The sequence below is a fragment of the Camelina sativa genome, chromosome 20 (assembly GCF_000633955.1).
Source record: "Camelina sativa cultivar DH55 chromosome 20, Cs, whole genome shotgun sequence".
Classification (NCBI taxonomy): Eukaryota; Viridiplantae; Streptophyta; class Magnoliopsida; order Brassicales; family Brassicaceae; genus Camelina; species Camelina sativa.
In genome coordinates, this window is record NC_025704.1 from 18,335,882 (window position 1) to 18,353,926 (window position 18,045).

Here is an 18,045-nt window from a genome sequence, read left to right on the forward strand (position 1 = left end):
TTAGGATTTTGGTTTTGTTTTTAGGATTTATTATGGTGAAATCACGTATGGTGTTAAGTGTTTTCAGGAATAGGTTCCAAATGCAGAAGATACGAATTTTTTTTTTGTTCCAGGAGCTTTGGATCGATCGATCCTCCTTAAAGATCGACCAATCCCGTTGGTTTGCTGTGGGTATCTCCAAGTTCAATAATGTTGCAGATCGGTCGATCCCACCCTGAGATTGGTCGATTCCGTCACCACCCTTGCCAACACCACTCCAACACTAGATGCGAGATCACCGGTTTTTGCTTCTTTTCCTTTCTTTTTCTTTTTCACTTTTCTTATTTTCTTTCTCGGATTCATTTTTTTTCTTGGCTTTGCTTTCACACCGGGACGGTGTGAAGTAAGTCCGGGGGAGGGATGTCTCCAAGTTACTGATGTCGTTTTCTTTGGTTGTTTACTTTGAATTTTTCTTTTATTTGAGTCATTTTTTTTATTTTATTGAGTCAAAAATTGGGAAACTATGATCATTTCCAGGAATCTTTTGCTTTGAACTAACACTCTTATGATTGCTTTTGTACCTCTAATTTGGAATGAAGCTTGGAATGAACATGAGCAGTCTCAACACGCCCCAAAAGACACTCGCCAAGGAGAACACTAAGTTGAACCAGAAGTTGTCTCTAGCTTTGACAAGACTTAACCGGATTTAATTTCTTACCTTGGGGCTTGGTATACATCGGACAAGACTCCTCCCTTCAAGCCTTACAAGACGTGCATCTCCTCACAAAGTATGCTTCCCCTCTCTCTTCCCTTCAGTACTCAATAAAAAAAAAGAGAAAAGAAAAATATAAGAAGAAGAGGATATAGGTAATAAAAGAAGTGAACCGAGGGTTGTGCGTAAACCCGTGCATCTTTCGGAACTCATGGAAACCTGTCCACAAGAAAAGAGCAAAGGATTGATAAAAAAAATAAAATGATACCCTAGAAAATTAGGGAGAAATCAATCCTTTGGAAGTGAGAAAAGAGAGAGGAAAGGGAGCATAAGAGGAGGTCTTGGGTGATAAGAGGTTGAAGGAGTCAACAGTTCAATGATCGATACTCCCATGGTAAGACCGCACCTTTTTACTAATCTGATGTAGAGAGACAACGATGGGGAGACTGAATGTTCTCTAAGGCTGTGGAGTTCAGAGTAGGGAGTGTTGATCCTAATCATGGGCAGAGTACAAAAAGTAGTTCTCAGTTTGATGTGATGAAGAGTGCAAAGAAGAAGTTCCCAAGAATATGTGAGTTTCCACTTTCAAACCTTTTCTTTGTTCTTGAGTTTTTGTCTGTTCTTGCTTGAGGACAAGCAAAGATTCAAGTCCGGGGGAATTGATGTGTCTGCATTTTATAGGGTTTTAACCATAGTTTTTAGGATTGTTTTGAGTCTTTTCCTAGGTCCAAGTGTGCTTTTAGAGTCCTTTTAGTCTTTTGTGAGTCTTTACAGGTCCTAGGTGACTTTGGAAGGAATCTGAGCGTTTTGGGGATGAAAACATGCATCTGGAGCCAATTGGTTGAAGACTGATCGAGCTAGAAGGCAGATGGAATGAGAGCAGAAATACGTTCCGGATCGACTGATCCTTTCGAGATCGACCATTCCCGTCCCCGACGCAAGTTTTCCTTTTTTGTTTTAAACCGACTTTTAGGGTTTTATTTTGATATTTAAGTTAGAGGCACGGCCTCCAGAGACATAAGCTTTATTTTCTGAGACTATTTTGTATTGAGAGCAAAAGGGAGAAGATCTCTAATCCTTCTTGACACTTTGGAGAAGATTTCTAAACCCTATTTTCTATTCTTTTGCAATTCAATTATGTTTTCTTCATTATTGATTTGCTGTTTCTGCTTCTCCATGTCTGAGTAGTTTCACTGTTGGGTTTAGGGTTTCAGAAGGGTTTCTATGATTTATTGATGCTAGATTTGTTAGATTAGGGATTGATCTTATTGTTCTTCATCTATAGTTGTTCTTAATGCTTAAGCTAGATTGATCACCTAGATTAAGATCTTAGGTTTAATTCATCGGGGCACCAAAAGTGTTGTTGAGTTGCTTGAAAAGAACATAGGTGAGCAAGGTGATCCTTAGCCAACGACAGTTGAAGTTAAGGCACCTTGTGAACAGATCAAACTTGAACTTGTTATTGCTTGCTTGGTTTGCTAGATCCAAACGACGGTTTAGGGTTTAGTGAATTCATTGCATAGATAGTTAATGCTGCGAAAGTAGGTTAGCTTTACAACTGTGATTTGAGTTCTAGAACGGTGTCTAATGCTATCCCAATTTATCATCTAATTTCGTGGTCATGTCCCCTAACTGATTCCCTGCGCCCAATGTTTCCTTTTTGATTCAAAACAACTTGTTTACTTTTCCGTTTTTAGATAGTTACTTGATTTCACAAACTTTTCCATTGTCTTAGCTATACTTGATCTTGATAATTTCTTAGTGCAATTGTTTGGTCTCTGTGGATTCGATCCTGAAGTGTTACAACGATACCACTAGATCGTGGTGGAGTACACATTAGGTTTTAATTGACCTGTTGATCACTCCCTTGCATGTTTTCCATCTTTTCCAACCGCATTTATTCTGTTTAGAGTGAGATAAGCCATAAACATAGAATCTTGATTTGCCACTCGTTCCAAAACTGTGTCAATTTCATCGTCTTCCTCAAAATAAGCAGGTTGATTTCCCTCGTCAGGAAAGGATAACCTTTGTACTGGTGTTGTTCTATACTAGATTGGGAACTTGAAAATCCTCCAAATAGCCTCTGAAGCTGAGACATACCTAAAGGTTTTCCAAAATCAAATACCATGGTTAGAATAAAGTTTTGAAATGAGAATTGCATTACACGGGTTTTAAAATTAGAAGACTAACCTGCAGTCAAACCAATCCTTGATTTCATTTTTTGGTTTCTCAGTTTCAGTAGATTCTTCTCCTGGTTTGGTAGTGGTCATAGTAGGAGTTTGTGCCGGATTAAGAGGATCAACAACCATAACAACACGGTCCAGACCTTTGTTCATATATTTGAATAAGTATTTAATAGAACCGGTTTGATTGCACCATTCCACGTTGATGTGAGCTCTATAGCGAACTGATAACTTGGAATTATAAGGGACAACATACCTATTATCACACTTAATACCACCCTTCTCAATAAACAGTTCAGTACGACGCCTCCTGTAGATAGGATAACCATCTTCTCCAACCCTCGTGATGTCTTCATGCTTTTTTGGGTATAGCTTAGAACACTTTCCAGCCACCATACATGGCGAACTCCTATTAGCTGCACCACATAGACCGTGAATCATACAATCTTTAATCACCTCATAAAGCTCGGGATCTTTTTCTTTAACTGGAATCTCTGCACATATCATTTTGTCTATATCATCAGCTGTTGGTAGTTTACTTTTCTGGTCCATGAATAAGAGGATATGTGCGTGTGGAAGCCCTCTTTTCTGAAACTCCACAGTATACATAGCTGCAAATGTACAATCGTCCACTATTTAATATAATCATCAATATTATCAAACTACCAAAATAAATGAAAGGATGATAAATATAGTACCTGCAACTGTCTTGCCAAGCAAATGCTTTTCTGTTAAATCATGCATTAGAGAATCCAACTTTATTTTGAAAATCCTTGCAACGATGTCAGGTCTATCATCAGAAGTCAACCCCCGTTCTGTTACATATCTTGTTATCTCTGGCCATTTAGGATTGCACGTAAATGTAATAAATAGATCAGGGAATCCATAATGTTTACATATGGCCATAGCATCATAATAACTTTGAACCATATACCGAGGTCCACCAGTGAAGGAAGTTGGAATATTAATTTGATTCCCTTGTTGACTCATAGTGGTGTTTCCTGATTGAGCAGCTTCTTTTATGTTGTTGTAGTTCTCACATCGCTTCTTTGACTGATTGAACTTTATATAATTCAACCTATTTGTTTCAATGGTTGTGTAAGCATCACACAAAAATTGTTGGAATAGCCTCTTTGACTGTAGAAGCGTATGACACTCGTTATCCCTTTCTTGAATCCGGAATGCGAACCACTGTCTCATACTAATACACTTCTTTTTCTTCTTGGTGTTGTTTGCTCCTTTAAAACATTTTTCGATGCCAGGTCTAAAACTATCTTCACCATAACAAAGAATTAGCGGATATTGTAGTGCCAAATATGAGATATGAACTTCACTTATCCTCTTTAGGTGACCAGTAGATTTTTCCTCTATAACTATATCACGTGAAGGCATTTCTCTTTTAAAATCACCGGGTATTAGTGCAGCAACCTCTGATGCTGTAGGCATACCGTAAGTTCTTCCATCAACTCCAACACGGTCAGCAACAATTCTCATATGAAAAGGTTGTTCTTGGTCTGTTTGAAACCTATCTTTTGCTGTCCTGAAGTTCTTCACATACGGATTAACGTCATTCAGCATTTTCATTAATGCTTCGATGATTTCCTTCTTCAGTTTCGGTTTTCAATTTCCAGTTTCTGAGTTTTTACACTTACTGAGCACGAGAAAAAGAAACAAATATTAATCTTTGTTGTGATACAGCAAATCTATATCAGGAAATAGGAAAAAGTTGCAATTGAGATGTAATTATTAAAAAACTTACTCAATAACAGTCGCTCGGTTCTCTACTTCATTTTCTGTGTCCACTATATATAGTTGTGAATACTTTGCAAAATCACCCTCATCTGGCTTCAAACTTCCTATTCTATGATAGTTTCCTCCTTGCAAACGAAACATATTTGGTCCATGCCCTTTAGGAATAGATCGATCTATCTTACCACCAAGAGAAGTCATAGCAAAAATCATATTATAAAGTCTGAGGTTTTGGCGAAAATTCTTGCTTAGGCCGTCATTACCATGAAGTAGTCTATAAGAATATCAGGAGATTCTTTTAGAAATGGTAGTTTAACTGTCCCTTGACCACAACAAAGACTAAACACCGGGTTTTTTTGTTTTCTCCTCTTGTTTAGACGTTCTTCATACCACATCAATGCGCCACAATACTTACACTTAAGTGTTGGATCACCATGATCAAGATAACCTAAAAATTTGAAATAGTCTATTTTAGTTTTACAATTAAAGCACAAATACAGATTTATAACATTTAGTGGTAGAATGTTAACCTGGTTTGATTTGTTTTGAGGTAGAAGTCTCAGTTGTTTTTTTTTTAACACGTGATGATGTTTTGCTAGTTGCGACTCCCATAGTAGCCTTTGTTTTTTCCCAAGTCTGGTGTTGATTTTCCTCAAGCATATATAGGAATTGATTGTCTTCTTCTGAAATCGGGGGCAAATTCAAATCTATATCTAATCCTCTTGGGTTTTCATGTGCAGTTTCTATCTCATCATCAGTGCTATAGTTGTAAGTTTGATCTACTTCATCATCGTCAGAGAAACAGTCAAGGTATTCTCCTTCCAATGGTTCGTCATCATTGCTACTCTCATCATCGTTTTCTTCTTCTATATCACCACTTGGACCTAATAAATAAAGTTAGGGGAATGTTAATATTGATGGCACATAAATCGTAAGAACTTGCTGATAGTATGACATACCTTGGTAGCAATGAGAGGATGAAGCATTTGTGAATTGTGTTGCTAAATTTCTAGCGGGGAAGTCCTTCATAAATGGAACATAATTTGATGGTTGATGTTTGTTTATAGACAAAGTAGTATCCGTATATTGATGAACTGGAGGTTTTATTGCAGAAAATAGATTAGTATTATAATCGTTATATATGTTTAACTAATTAGTATGAAGCTAGAAACATATACTAATGAAGGACTCACGTTTTGATGCAGAGAATCCAGGGTGACATCTTTGTCCATAAGTGGAGGGCATATTAGTGATGTTTTTGAGTACAGTACTCCCAAATGATGTGTTTTCTCCATAGGTGTTATGAGTAAGTGAAGTGAGGGTTGACTTCGGAGTGTCACCTGAGATCCGCCATAGTACATTGTAAGTGTGTTTTTGTATAGTTCGTGAAAGCATACTACTCATACAATATGTAGTTGTGAAAATACATGAACCATTCCTTCATTTTTTACCTGTAGGTGTGAGAAACGGATTAAATGAATGGGATGAGAGTTTACTTTTAGTCAAGTCCTTCGATCCTGTATTAGTAATGTAAGTATGATGTTTTAGAATGAAGATTCTAATATAATTTGGCCTTTAACAAACAATCCAGACAAAAATGTAGATTAAACTAACCATTTCTTGCTGTTGTATGACTGTTTGATGGGGATATGTAGTTTGTATCATGCATCCCTTGAAAATTGGTAAGATCTCTGAAGACTGTTGAAAGTTTCATTTACAGGTACACAGATATTCTCAATTGATCGCGGTAGTGGGGAGCTATTTATTGGTACCGGAGAAAAATCTGCTGATCTACGACTTCTTTTGGTTGCGGACATTGAATTTTCCAAGTTTTCATCAGGTAAATCCAGTTTTTTCTTCATTTTTGTTGCGTGAAATTGCTTACACGCATCAATATAATCGTGTTTGTTGGAGATTTGCGGGTTTAAATAATCTATATTCAACACACACTTCTTTATAGATATATATGTATAGCTATATATACATAATTAGTAGGGGAGATAAAGAATCCAATATTTAAACCTTACAGTTTCCATCGTATATCTTTATGGAAGGTGGTGTTTTTCAGCGTTTTGTTTATTTCCTTTACACTCAAAAGAATATTTAGTAGTTTAATAAATTTACTGAGATCAGGTTATAATAGGAAATAAATCTTATATTGTTACTCATTTTTTTATTTCCATCATAGTTAAAAGAATAGTAAATGCATTCTACAATTTATTAAGATTTTCAAGTATTAGTTGGTAGTTTTTAGGAAAATAAATATTGGAGTTAACATAAAATATATTGTGCGTGTTGAATGTCCTGACCTTTGCACTGATTATCATATTTGTTTTTTTTTTCTTTTTTTTAAGGCAACTAACATTAAGGATTGTGGATACCATATTCTACCAAGAAATGCTAATATCTTTGCTCCATTAAGGGTTCAAGGTAATTTCTAGTTTAATTATGTGTAAATTTTTATTATTTAAGGATATGCACGTTTAATCCGTAATTGAAAATAAGCATTTAAGGTACAATTTTAACCCGTAATTGAAAATACGCATAAAGAAGTATCGAATTAGCTATGGGTCAGGCTTCTCGTTTTCAATNTCAAATCTATATCTAATCCTCTTGGGTTTTCATGTGCAGTTTCTATCTCATCATCAGTGCTATAGTTGTAAGTTTGATCTACTTCATCATCGTCAGAGAAACAGTCAAGGTATTCTCCTTCCAATGGTTCGTCATCATTGCTACTCTCATCATCGTTTTCTTCTTCTATATCACCACTTGGACCTAATAAATAAAGTTAGGGGAATGTTAATATTGATGGCACATAAATCGTAAGAACTTGCTGATAGTATGACATACCTTGGTAGCAATGAGAGGATGAAGCATTTGTGAATTGTGTTGCTAAATTTCTAGCGGGGAAGTCCTTCATAAATGGAACATAATTTGATGGTTGATGTTTGTTTATAGACAAAGTAGTATCCGTATATTGATGAACTGGAGGTTTTATTGCAGAAAATAGATTAGTATTATAATCGTTATATATGTTTAACTAATTAGTATGAAGCTAGAAACATATACTAATGAAGGACTCACGTTTTGATGCAGAGAATCCAGGGTGACATCTTTGTCCATAAGTGGAGGGCATATTAGTGATGTTTTTGAGTACAGTACTCCCAAATGATGTGTTTTCTCCATAGGTGTTATGAGTAAGTGAAGTGAGGGTTGACTTCGGAGTGTCACCTGAGATCCGCCATAGTACATTGTAAGTGTGTTTTTGTATAGTTCGTGAAAGCATACTACTCATACAATATGTAGTTGTGAAAATACATGAACCATTCCTTCATTTTTTACCTGTAGGTGTGAGAAACGGATTAAATGAATGGGATGAGAGTTTACTTTTAGTCAAGTCCTTCGATCCTGTATTAGTAATGTAAGTATGATGTTTTAGAATGAAGATTCTAATATAATTTGGCCTTTAACAAACAATCCAGACAAAAATGTAGATTAAACTAACCATTTCTTGCTGTTGTATGACTGTTTGATGGGGATATGTAGTTTGTATCATGCATCCCTTGAAAATTGGTAAGATCTCTGAAGACTGTTGAAAGTTTCATTTACAGGTACACAGATATTCTCAATTGATCGCGGTAGTGGGGAGCTATTTATTGGTACCGGAGAAAAATCTGCTGATCTACGACTTCTTTTGGTTGCGGACATTGAATTTTCCAAGTTTTCATCAGGTAAATCCAGTTTTTTCTTCATTTTTGTTGCGTGAAATTGCTTACACGCATCAATATAATCGTGTTTGTTGGAGATTTGCGGGTTTAAATAATCTATATTCAACACACACTTCTTTATAGATATATATGTATAGCTATATATACATAATTAGTAGGGGAGATAAAGAATCCAATATTTAAACCTTACAGTTTCCATCGTATATCTTTATGGAAGGTGGTGTTTTTCAGCGTTTTGTTTATTTCCTTTACACTCAAAAGAATATTTAGTAGTTTAATAAATTTACTGAGATCAGGTTATAATAGGAAATAAATCTTATATTGTTACTCATTTTTTTATTTCCATCATAGTTAAAAGAATAGTAAATGCATTCTACAATTTATTAAGATTTTCAAGTATTAGTTGGTAGTTTTTAGGAAAATAAATATTGGAGTTAACATAAAATATATTGTGCGTGTTGAATGTCCTGACCTTTGCACTGATTATCATATTTGTTTTTTTTTTCTTTTTTTTAAGGCAACTAACATTAAGGATTGTGGATACCATATTCTACCAAGAAATGCTAATATCTTTGCTCCATTAAGGGTTCAAGGTAATTTCTAGTTTAATTATGTGTAAATTTTTATTATTTAAGGATATGCACGTTTAATCCGTAATTGAAAATAAGCATTTAAGGTACAATTTTAACCCGTAATTGAAAATACGCATAAAGAAGTATCGAATTAGCTATGGGTCAGGCTTCTCGTTTTCAATCTATATGTAGATTAGTTTTAAATGTCTGAATACGTTTAAAATTAAAAATTTATACACGTAAAATTTTTAATTATATATAATGTATATACTAAACAACCAAAAACAGTTAGTAAGACAAATTTTTTTTTCTTTACTATTGTTCGATATAAAACTTATTGAATACGCTTAAGACAGATATAAAAATAAAGGTGGAATATTATTGAATAATACTTAAATGAATGGCATATTAACCATTCCTTATTGAAAGGAAAGGAGAAAGTAACTCCAAACAAAAACTGAAATAGAAATAGCAGAAATTAAATAAAAATGCCAATCCACCTTAATAAAAAACACAACTTCCGAATCACTCTCGCTTCTCAACTTTGATCTTAACTCCCTTCATTTTCTTCATGGTAACATTCGCATCATCCACCTTCACACCGACACACTCCTTCCCCACATCCTCATCAGTACCATTGTCCACTCCCTTCATTTTCTTCAAATCCACATTCGCATCTTTCACCTTCACACCAACACACTCAGTCCCCACATCCTCATCAGTAACATTGTCTTCAAATCTTAGTGTAGCAGCAGTCACACCAAATCCTTCAGCAGAATTCTCCCCGGGTTTAACACAGACTTTCTTCGAAGAAGATGCTTGATCACTTCCCTCAACATTAGGAGCATAAACACGCTTTGATGATGGTGTATTAGACTCATTAGTTTCTTGACTATAAGTCAATGCAAGTGGAACCTGTAATAACCAAAATCAAGTAACACAAAATATATATTAAAGTAGATACAAAATTAAATCCATAATTATAGTAATAGAGATTTTCTAGATTAATACCTGGTCACCAGAGACAATGGAAGCAGTGTTGACAATGTCAGCTGAATTTTCAATGTTTTCTTCTGCAAGTAATCCATCCTTAGAGAGCAACTTTGTAACCCTGTAAGAATCTTTTCCTTCCCAAATGTTCTCTCTCTCCACACAGACTAAGAAGACAAATGTCTTGCCAACCAAGTTTTTGATTGGTTCTGGCAAAGCTTCAGGATCCGAAATCTGTTTTTTAGGTTTCAAAAAGTTAGTAAATGTTATATTTGTTAAGATGAATGAAAAATATAGAGCTTACTTCATCCAATGACCCCCCCCCCCAGAATCGAAGGTGCAGACTCTCCAATGATTTCAGTAGCAATGCTATCAAACAAAAGAAACTTAGTTTCTCCAGTATTGTCCATGACCTTCACATAAATCATGTATCTGAAACAAATATTTCAGCAGATTAATATTATGTAGTGATTGAGTAATGAAGAAAATCCATCTTTTCGATTGTAATTTACCTTGCAATGACGTTGGACACCACGGTCTTGCATGTGTCACACCAAACTTTGGCTTCTTGGCAATGCTATTGACACCATTGGCTGCGGCTGTATGAATATGGGTTACCTTTTTGTTGCAGTTCCGGCAACTAATGTAATACCACGCCCAGTCAGTGTCGATTGCATAGATGGTGCACATGACTCTTATTTTGCCAATCTTGCAATAATAAAATTTTGTCAAAAAAGTAACCAAACATTTTTCAGTAAGTTATATATCTGGTACTAATTAGAGTTACAAACCTCAACAGAATCCACAAGAAGGGCAATGGTTTTCCTTGGATATTGACTACTATCACCATCTTCCCTCGAGACAATCTGGAACCGCGGGACTCTCACGGAATGTGAGTGAGAGACCATCAGCTGGCAGCCTGGGCATAACGACATGTAAGTACTGTATGTTGGTTGTAATTTGTACAAATCATTATAATTGCAAAACATACTTTTGAGTGAAAGCATCAACTTCAGGCCAAGCTGGATTGATAAGAAGCTGTGAAGCCTCAAATGCATTAGAGACACTCTTTAACCCTGCAAACGATATAACCGCTAGTTAATAATATAATATTTAGCAATAACTACCATGTGATATTTTTCTTTTAACTAAATGTAGACAGTTTTTACATTTGTAGGATCTGATTTTGGCAAACCTAAGGACGCAGACGACAATGATACCATTAGCTACATTGCAGGCTTGGTAAATGCCGGTCAGCGTAGGAACCCCACAAGGTACACGACAATCTCTCATCACTAATAATAGGAGGTGTGAAGTAGTTAAGAGATTTGTTTTAGACATTTTAAAAATAAGTAGAAAGGAGACAAAAATCATGATATCACCTCTCATCTCTCAACTCGAATTCGAGTTTGGAAGTTGCCTTGTTGTTAACTTCAGGATGCTCCATCTCACCAATGTTCACAACTTGGCCAACCACATCTATAAGTTTTGTTCGCGGGTTAATACGAAATAGTCATTGCTAAAACGATATATATATTGACGCAGTATGTGTTGTATATATTACTTACCAATCAGCATGTTGGTCTTTACATCATCTCTGTTAATCTGCTCAAACTTAACCAAGCATAGAAAGTTGGAATCAGATTTAGGATCACTTCTTGTGACCATAGTCCCATTAACAAAACTCATCTTATAAAGATGATTTGTGGGACGAAATTGTCCACCGGCATGACTTAGAGAAAATGTCTCTATGAACCTCCATTCACCAATAGGTAGATGGTTAACATACCGTGTAACCAAGTCTTTTTTTACTGATGTGTGGATTTTCATTCCCTGAAATGATGAAAGTAGATAATAATAAGATTCATGTGAGTAAGAAATTAAAATAATGGAAACTATAATTTGATTCTTACAGTTTCATCAGCCAAGATCAGCTCCAGGGTTTCCACAGTGCTGCTTGTGTATTGACGGCACGAGTGAAGGACTTTGACTTGCACTCGCCATGCGGTCTTATACGGGCGGACGTCTCTCAAAAAAGCGAATGTTGCTGCCATTTCTCTCAATGTTTTTAGCTATGCGGATGTAGGTGTGAAGAATTGTGTGTTGTGTTTCTCTTTAGAAATTGATATTTATAGTTGGAGAAATGGTTGCTCAGCAAGGAGTTATACGATCCTTAAGCAATAATTTATGTATTCCTATTTGAGTTGTGAGAATATTGCAGAACAATATTTAGTTTCTAAAGAAGATATGTACACAAATAAATGAATTGCTTGCGTACAAAGTTATATATTTGCTAACATTGTGATTTCCTTAACTTTGGTTCTCGTTATCTAAGTCATAAAATCTTTGAGGTTGTAATATTTTCTTTCTCAAAGTGGGTTGATTTACATTCAGCATATGAAAACTTATTTAATACATCTTAATGATATGGTCGATCTCTCAAATGATGGCAACCTATTAATATTCTCGATCTCTTCGCATTTATGCTCGATTGTACAAATGATGGCAACCTATAGTTTATGGCAATAATCTTTGATAAATTTGAACCATTCCTATTGTTCCATTAATTGTTTAAATTCGAGTTAGTTTAGGAATATCTCTAGGGATTAATTAAGTAGAATTGTTCTTTAAGGAAATTCTGTAGGGGTTAATTTGAACCATTCCTATAGTTTCATTAATTGTTTAAATTCGAATTGTTAGTTTAGGAAAATCTCTTCGGATTAATTAATTAGAATAGTTCTTTTAGGAAATTATATAGGGGTTAATGTTGCAAAAAAACAAATTAAATAAGATAAACTTCAAGGGCATAAACCAAAATGTACTTAAAAAATGTTAATATAGATTTTATGGGAAGACTTTTATGGGAATGCAATGCAAATTGAACTTCCCTTTGAGGATCAATTACCATTTAAGCCAAATGTGTTTTAAAAAAAAAATATTGGTGAGACCTAAATATTTCTCATTTTGATATGTATTTCATACAACAAAGATACTAATATATTATTTTTAAATTATAATTTTCTTTCTTTCAATTGAACTCACAATATTTAGTGTCAACTATAAACATATAAATAAGATGAGAAAAAAATAGTAAATACTTTATATTTGCTAAATCTTTTTTAAAAAATAGATAAAGATATATTTATAAAATGGCAAACAGTATATTTTTCTCAAACATAAAATACATTATATTAATATAGTGCAGCTGTGTTGTCGCATTATCATCACCCTAATTCAAATATGGTATCCATATTGATGCCTAAATAGATAAATGTCATTTTTCTTGTTGATATATATTAATGTCATTTAAATTTTAACACTATATAAAGAACACATCAACTTCTTCCAATCCAAAAGCAAATTTAGTTCTTCTTATCATTGGGGGTATAAAAACATCCTAATTTTCTTCACCACCAAAACATAACATGGATCTAAAAATAAAATCTTATATACAATAATCTACGCTCCTTCTAAGCAAGGTCATCAAAAAGGTTATCTTCTAACTAGTTTAAACATGATCAAAACGTTGTTCTACACCTTCCTTCAAACAAAACACCAAGAAGAAAACGCTGATAGGACAGATCCTAACTATCCACTATTTCCTCAAATAGTCGAGATCCGACCCATAATTCCTTTCCGTTGGGAAATCCTCAAAACCCTCACAATACATGAAATATTTGACGAAGGCAATCTCCAACTTCCACATGATACTATGATGAGATACTTTTCGAAACATGACATGTTGCGCACATATTTCCAGACTTGTCAGTACGATTTATTGGTGAAAGATCTTGATACAAACACTATCCATTTTGTTATATTGTGGAAACACCCACATGAAGAACATTTTGCTATGCGTGAGTCTTGGATCAAAGAATTTGTAAAGAGGAGAAAGCTTGTGGCTGGCATGGTGGTTGGTATGTATTGGGATATCGTGAATCACATATTTTGTTTCTCAGTATTAGAGGGAAGTCAGTGACTCAATAGATTCAAAATTGCTATGACATACAAATAAATATATTATGTTCAAAATGAGATCTAGCAAAAATAAATTGTGTGAGACTTTTAATTTTTGGGTTTAGTTAAAGGAAGAATCATGTTCGATTCTGTGTTTTATTGTAGTCCCGTTATAATATATAATTAATATGAATAATCAATGTGTATGACTTAATTTTATATGGTGTATACAAATGATTTTCTTTTCCATTAGTATGTAATCATATATTTCAAACCTTATACTAATAGTTGTACGTAGGAGCATCGAAAGATATATATATACTGCCATGTGTGTGATTTGATTAATATTTTGTTTGTGGGCATTTAAACCGAACCGAATCAAACCGAACCAACTGAACTTAAACCGACCCAAGCCAAGCCCAATCATACGCTCCAACCATTCAGTTATGTTTCTTCTTAACCCAAATGGTTCGATTCGGTTTAATATTATTAAAATTATAAATATGTGATCTTACCTATTACCACTTGCATTTGGTTTATATTTTACTTTATTTTAATTCTAATAAAATTAACTAAATAGAAATATAGATTTAATTATATTTAATATTAAGTATTAATTTAATTTTTCTAGCTTTTCCAATTTATTTGATTAATTATCTATTATAAAACCATAATCAGATTTATTTTGTTACATTATTTGATTTTTAAACCGAATTAAAATCGAACAAAACTAAAACCCAACCAAACCGAACAAACCAAACATAAACCGACCCGAACACAAACTAACTTTGGTTGAACTTGATTAGAATTTTACCAAAACCGAATAAACCGAATCGAACCGAACCCGAATTTAAACCGAAATGTCCACAGAAGGGACTGATCTAAAACATCTTATTTTATTAACTTGAATCAAAGACTACGTCTACGTAGAACATACAAATACAAACAACACTCAACATAATGAGTAAGCATTACAAAACCTAAGGTAAGTATTTCTAACTAGAAATCAGTTAACTTCCACCTTGATTGATAGTTGTGAGCCGAGACAATCTCTACTCTTGAACGTTATTTTTGAGAATATTTATGTACCCATTTCTCTTCATTGTCGATTTGTTTGTCCATGTTCCACTATGTCTGAATAGATTATTAAACCAGGTTTTGGTGGTTCAAAGGGTGTTTTGGGTGTTAGATTAATTGGAAACTGATTTTGGTCTTCTTCATATATAATATATATATACATTTTCCAAGTACATTTAGCAAATAAATCATGAACTTGCTATCTATTTACAAGACTGCCATTGTATTAAATTTCACATAAACATTTACTGAAGAATCATAACAAATTCGGATTTTATTTCAACAATATCTTCCCCTATTCAGATTTCCTAAACTATCGCCAATGACACAATTAGCATTTAAAATATTTGTAATTTATACCTTTTCCAAAAACTCCACAAGACATTAAACTCTTCTTTTATCTAATGGACGCCGAGATTTCTGATCTCCTTGATTCGCAACTATTTTTACCCTCCAACATATCTTCAAAATCAAAACAAAGAAACAACATTTACAACCAAAATATATCATATTCCACAAATATTCTATCAAACCAAATTTATAGTTATAATATCCCTGATTATTCGCTAACTCTGATATTTTATCTCCTAAAACGGATTTCATATACTCGCCCTAATCATTGTCCTATAAATATGTAACATTGCCAACCCGACTATCATAAGCAATTTTAAACCCATAAAGAAACCGTAAACATTTTTCCATCACTAATGGCTGCTACTTTTGCCTTCCTAAAAGATGTTAGACCCTACAAGACCGCCTGGAGGGTACAAGTGAAGGTAATCCATGCATGGCGTCAAAGTACTGGTGAATCTTTGGTATATGACCATCAATAAGAGTCAGGGACAATCTCTAGAGAAAGTATGACTTTACTTACCTAAACCTGTGTTCTCTCATGGCCAACTTTATGTTGCGTTGTCTAGGATTACATCCAAAACAGGTTTGAGAATACTAATACTAAACAAAGAGGGGAGATTCAGAAGCAAACAACTAATGTTGTTTTAAAGGAGGTTTTCCAAAACATATATTGAGTCAACAACCTCTATAAAGGTAACTTTGACCCACATTATAATACTGGCTATTTCATTTGTTGTTTGGAAACAATAAGATCAATAGCTTTCATTCAATAACTATGTTTTATTAAAAATGCAAGTGCCTCATTTCACAATAAGACCAATCAATCGAAACCCATGATCCCATCATCTCATAATCCGTAGTTACGACTATGCTATGAATTTATATTTTACTTATTGTAATCTACACATGTTTTGGCTAAACACAGTTTCTACTTTCAGTTTACTACATTTACCATGACTGTTTAAACACTACTTATTTTATTGTGTTTGAGAGGCAAGTATTTTATTGTTTGCAAATCACTTAAATTTGTAAAAGTCAATGCAGTGAACACAATCAAATCTCTAAAACTAAGTTTGTTGAATGCATATATAGATACTAACCTGAATCTGTAATAAATTATAGACGCCAAGTGCTGGTAGAGTACTTTGTTACATGTATGAACTTCAACCTGAAGAAACAAAAAACAACAGAAAGAACTAATTAATAGAAAGTAAACTATTATTCATTAACATTATGAATACAACTCAATGCAGTGAAAAATATCTATAAACCTGAATTGCACTTATCTTTCTCAAGGATGTGTTATTCATGTATAGAGAACATACAGATTGAATATTTACTTCACATTATATTAGCTCAATCCTCAATTGACGTCCATAGCTGATAACTTTAGTGTGCGACGCAATCGGTAACTTTAGTGTGCGACGCAATCCGATCCCAAACTGTTTCCATATTTGATGAATTACAATCTTATAAACAATCAATATGATATGACATGGGAAACCCAAAACCTTGATTGGAAAGAAAGAAATTTTTTTATGATATGAAATAACAAATTAATTTACCTGGAACACATTATATTAGCTGAATCCTCGATGGCCGCAAACCTCACCTAGAAAGTTTCCAAATTTGATGATCTACAATCTAATTAACAACCAATCTTCTTGACATGTGATATCCAACATCAAATTCGCAAACAATTTTTTACAAAACGATAGAGAGAACAGATTAATTAACCTGGAACTATTTGATAATTTGCTCAGTTCTTGAATTCTGGTGATGAAAACGATATGGAGATGAAAGCTTCGAATATCAGATGAATAGTATCAACGAAGTTCTGATTTCTCAGATTTACCAAAACCAGATAGTCGAAGATGATAAGGAAAAAAATTACAGACATAATTGTTCACGGAGACCTTCAGCTTTACTCGGTGGAGACAAAAAAAAAGAAAAGAAAATTGGGCCTTTCGTACAAAAACACAGGAGTCCAAAATATTAGTCCGACCATACAGCAATTATTTATTTATTCTACCTTCCTCATAGGCGTGTTTTTTAATACATAATATATTATTATATAAATTTTTGATCAATACTAATATGAAACCATTGATATAAATAAAACTTTATAAACAAAAAACACTCCACCACTTTAATTGAACAACTATAAATACAATTGTGTTAAAATGTTATATGGATTAAACAACCTAAATTACAAAATCAAATTATAGTATAAACATATAATTATAAAAAATATTTAATTTAAAATACTATTAATCCTACATTGTAAACAAAAATAACTAATCACATAACAGTATATTTGTTGACTCAAGTAAATTAAAAGGATATTCTCCCTATATAATAAAGCAATAAATTTACATGAAATTATACAATCCATAATTAATTTATTCAAATTATAGTATAATTATATAAATATAAAATATATTAATTACATATATAGATTATATAATATATAAATTATATTATTTATTTATAAATAAAAATATAGCCATATAATCCCTCGTTTGCTTGGAGGAGTATTTTTTCAACTAAGGAATTGGTAGAACATGGGCGCGGTGGGCGGTAGGTTTAGGTTGTTCTATTTCGGTTTGGCGAGACCCATGGATACCGGATATTCGTCCACGTCCAGCAACTGGTCGGGGAAGACTCTGGTTACCAAGTTTGATGGTGAACCATTTAATTAATCCTGTTACGAAGGATTGGCATTTGCCTAATCTGGAGGAGTT

General features: G+C 33.7%; 1 protein-coding gene and 2 long non-coding RNA genes across 6 annotated transcripts; 2 read left to right on the forward strand and 1 right to left on the reverse strand.

Moving 5' to 3' along the window:
• On the forward strand, positions 7–12,228 carry LOC109131410. 4 transcript variants are annotated; one of them, XR_002037052.1, is made up of 9 exons: positions 7–280; positions 5,364–5,433; positions 5,829–5,985; positions 6,081–6,153; positions 6,344–6,463; positions 6,978–7,053; positions 10,713–10,848; positions 11,091–11,187; positions 11,829–12,228. It is a non-coding gene; the product is annotated as an uncharacterized LOC109131410 (long non-coding RNA). The 4 variants fall into 4 exon arrangements; XR_002037050.1 differs by lacking the exons at positions 7–280; positions 5,364–5,433; positions 5,829–5,985; ... (1 more) ...; positions 6,344–6,463; positions 6,978–7,053 and adding exons at positions 7,233–7,341; positions 7,720–7,876; positions 7,972–8,044; positions 8,235–8,354; positions 8,869–8,944; XR_002037051.1 differs by lacking the exons at positions 7–280; positions 5,364–5,433; positions 5,829–5,985; ... (1 more) ...; positions 6,344–6,463; positions 6,978–7,053 and adding exons at positions 7,234–7,324; positions 7,720–7,876; positions 7,972–8,044; positions 8,235–8,354; positions 8,869–8,944 and having other exon boundaries at positions 11,076–11,187.
• LOC104771156 (B3 domain-containing protein At5g26805-like) lies at positions 13,288–14,032 on the forward strand. Its single transcript, XM_010495632.1, has one exon. It carries the CDS (start codon positions 13,428–13,430, stop codon positions 13,890–13,892), a length of 465 nt encoding a protein of 154 aa, XP_010493934.1. The 5' UTR covers positions 13,288–13,427; the 3' UTR covers positions 13,893–14,032.
• Positions 15,145–17,263, reverse strand: LOC104771157. Its single transcript, XR_764735.1, has 4 exons — positions 17,039–17,263; positions 16,867–16,945; positions 16,402–16,743; positions 15,145–15,409 (listed from the first exon to the last, which is right to left on the reverse strand). It is a non-coding gene; the product is annotated as an uncharacterized LOC104771157 (long non-coding RNA).

Bases quoted from the DNA above. Each gene is read 5' to 3' on its own strand.
- LOC104771156 (XM_010495632.1), top strand. From the start codon at position 13,428: ATGATCAAAACGTTGTTCTACACCTTCCTTCAAACAAAACACCAAGAA.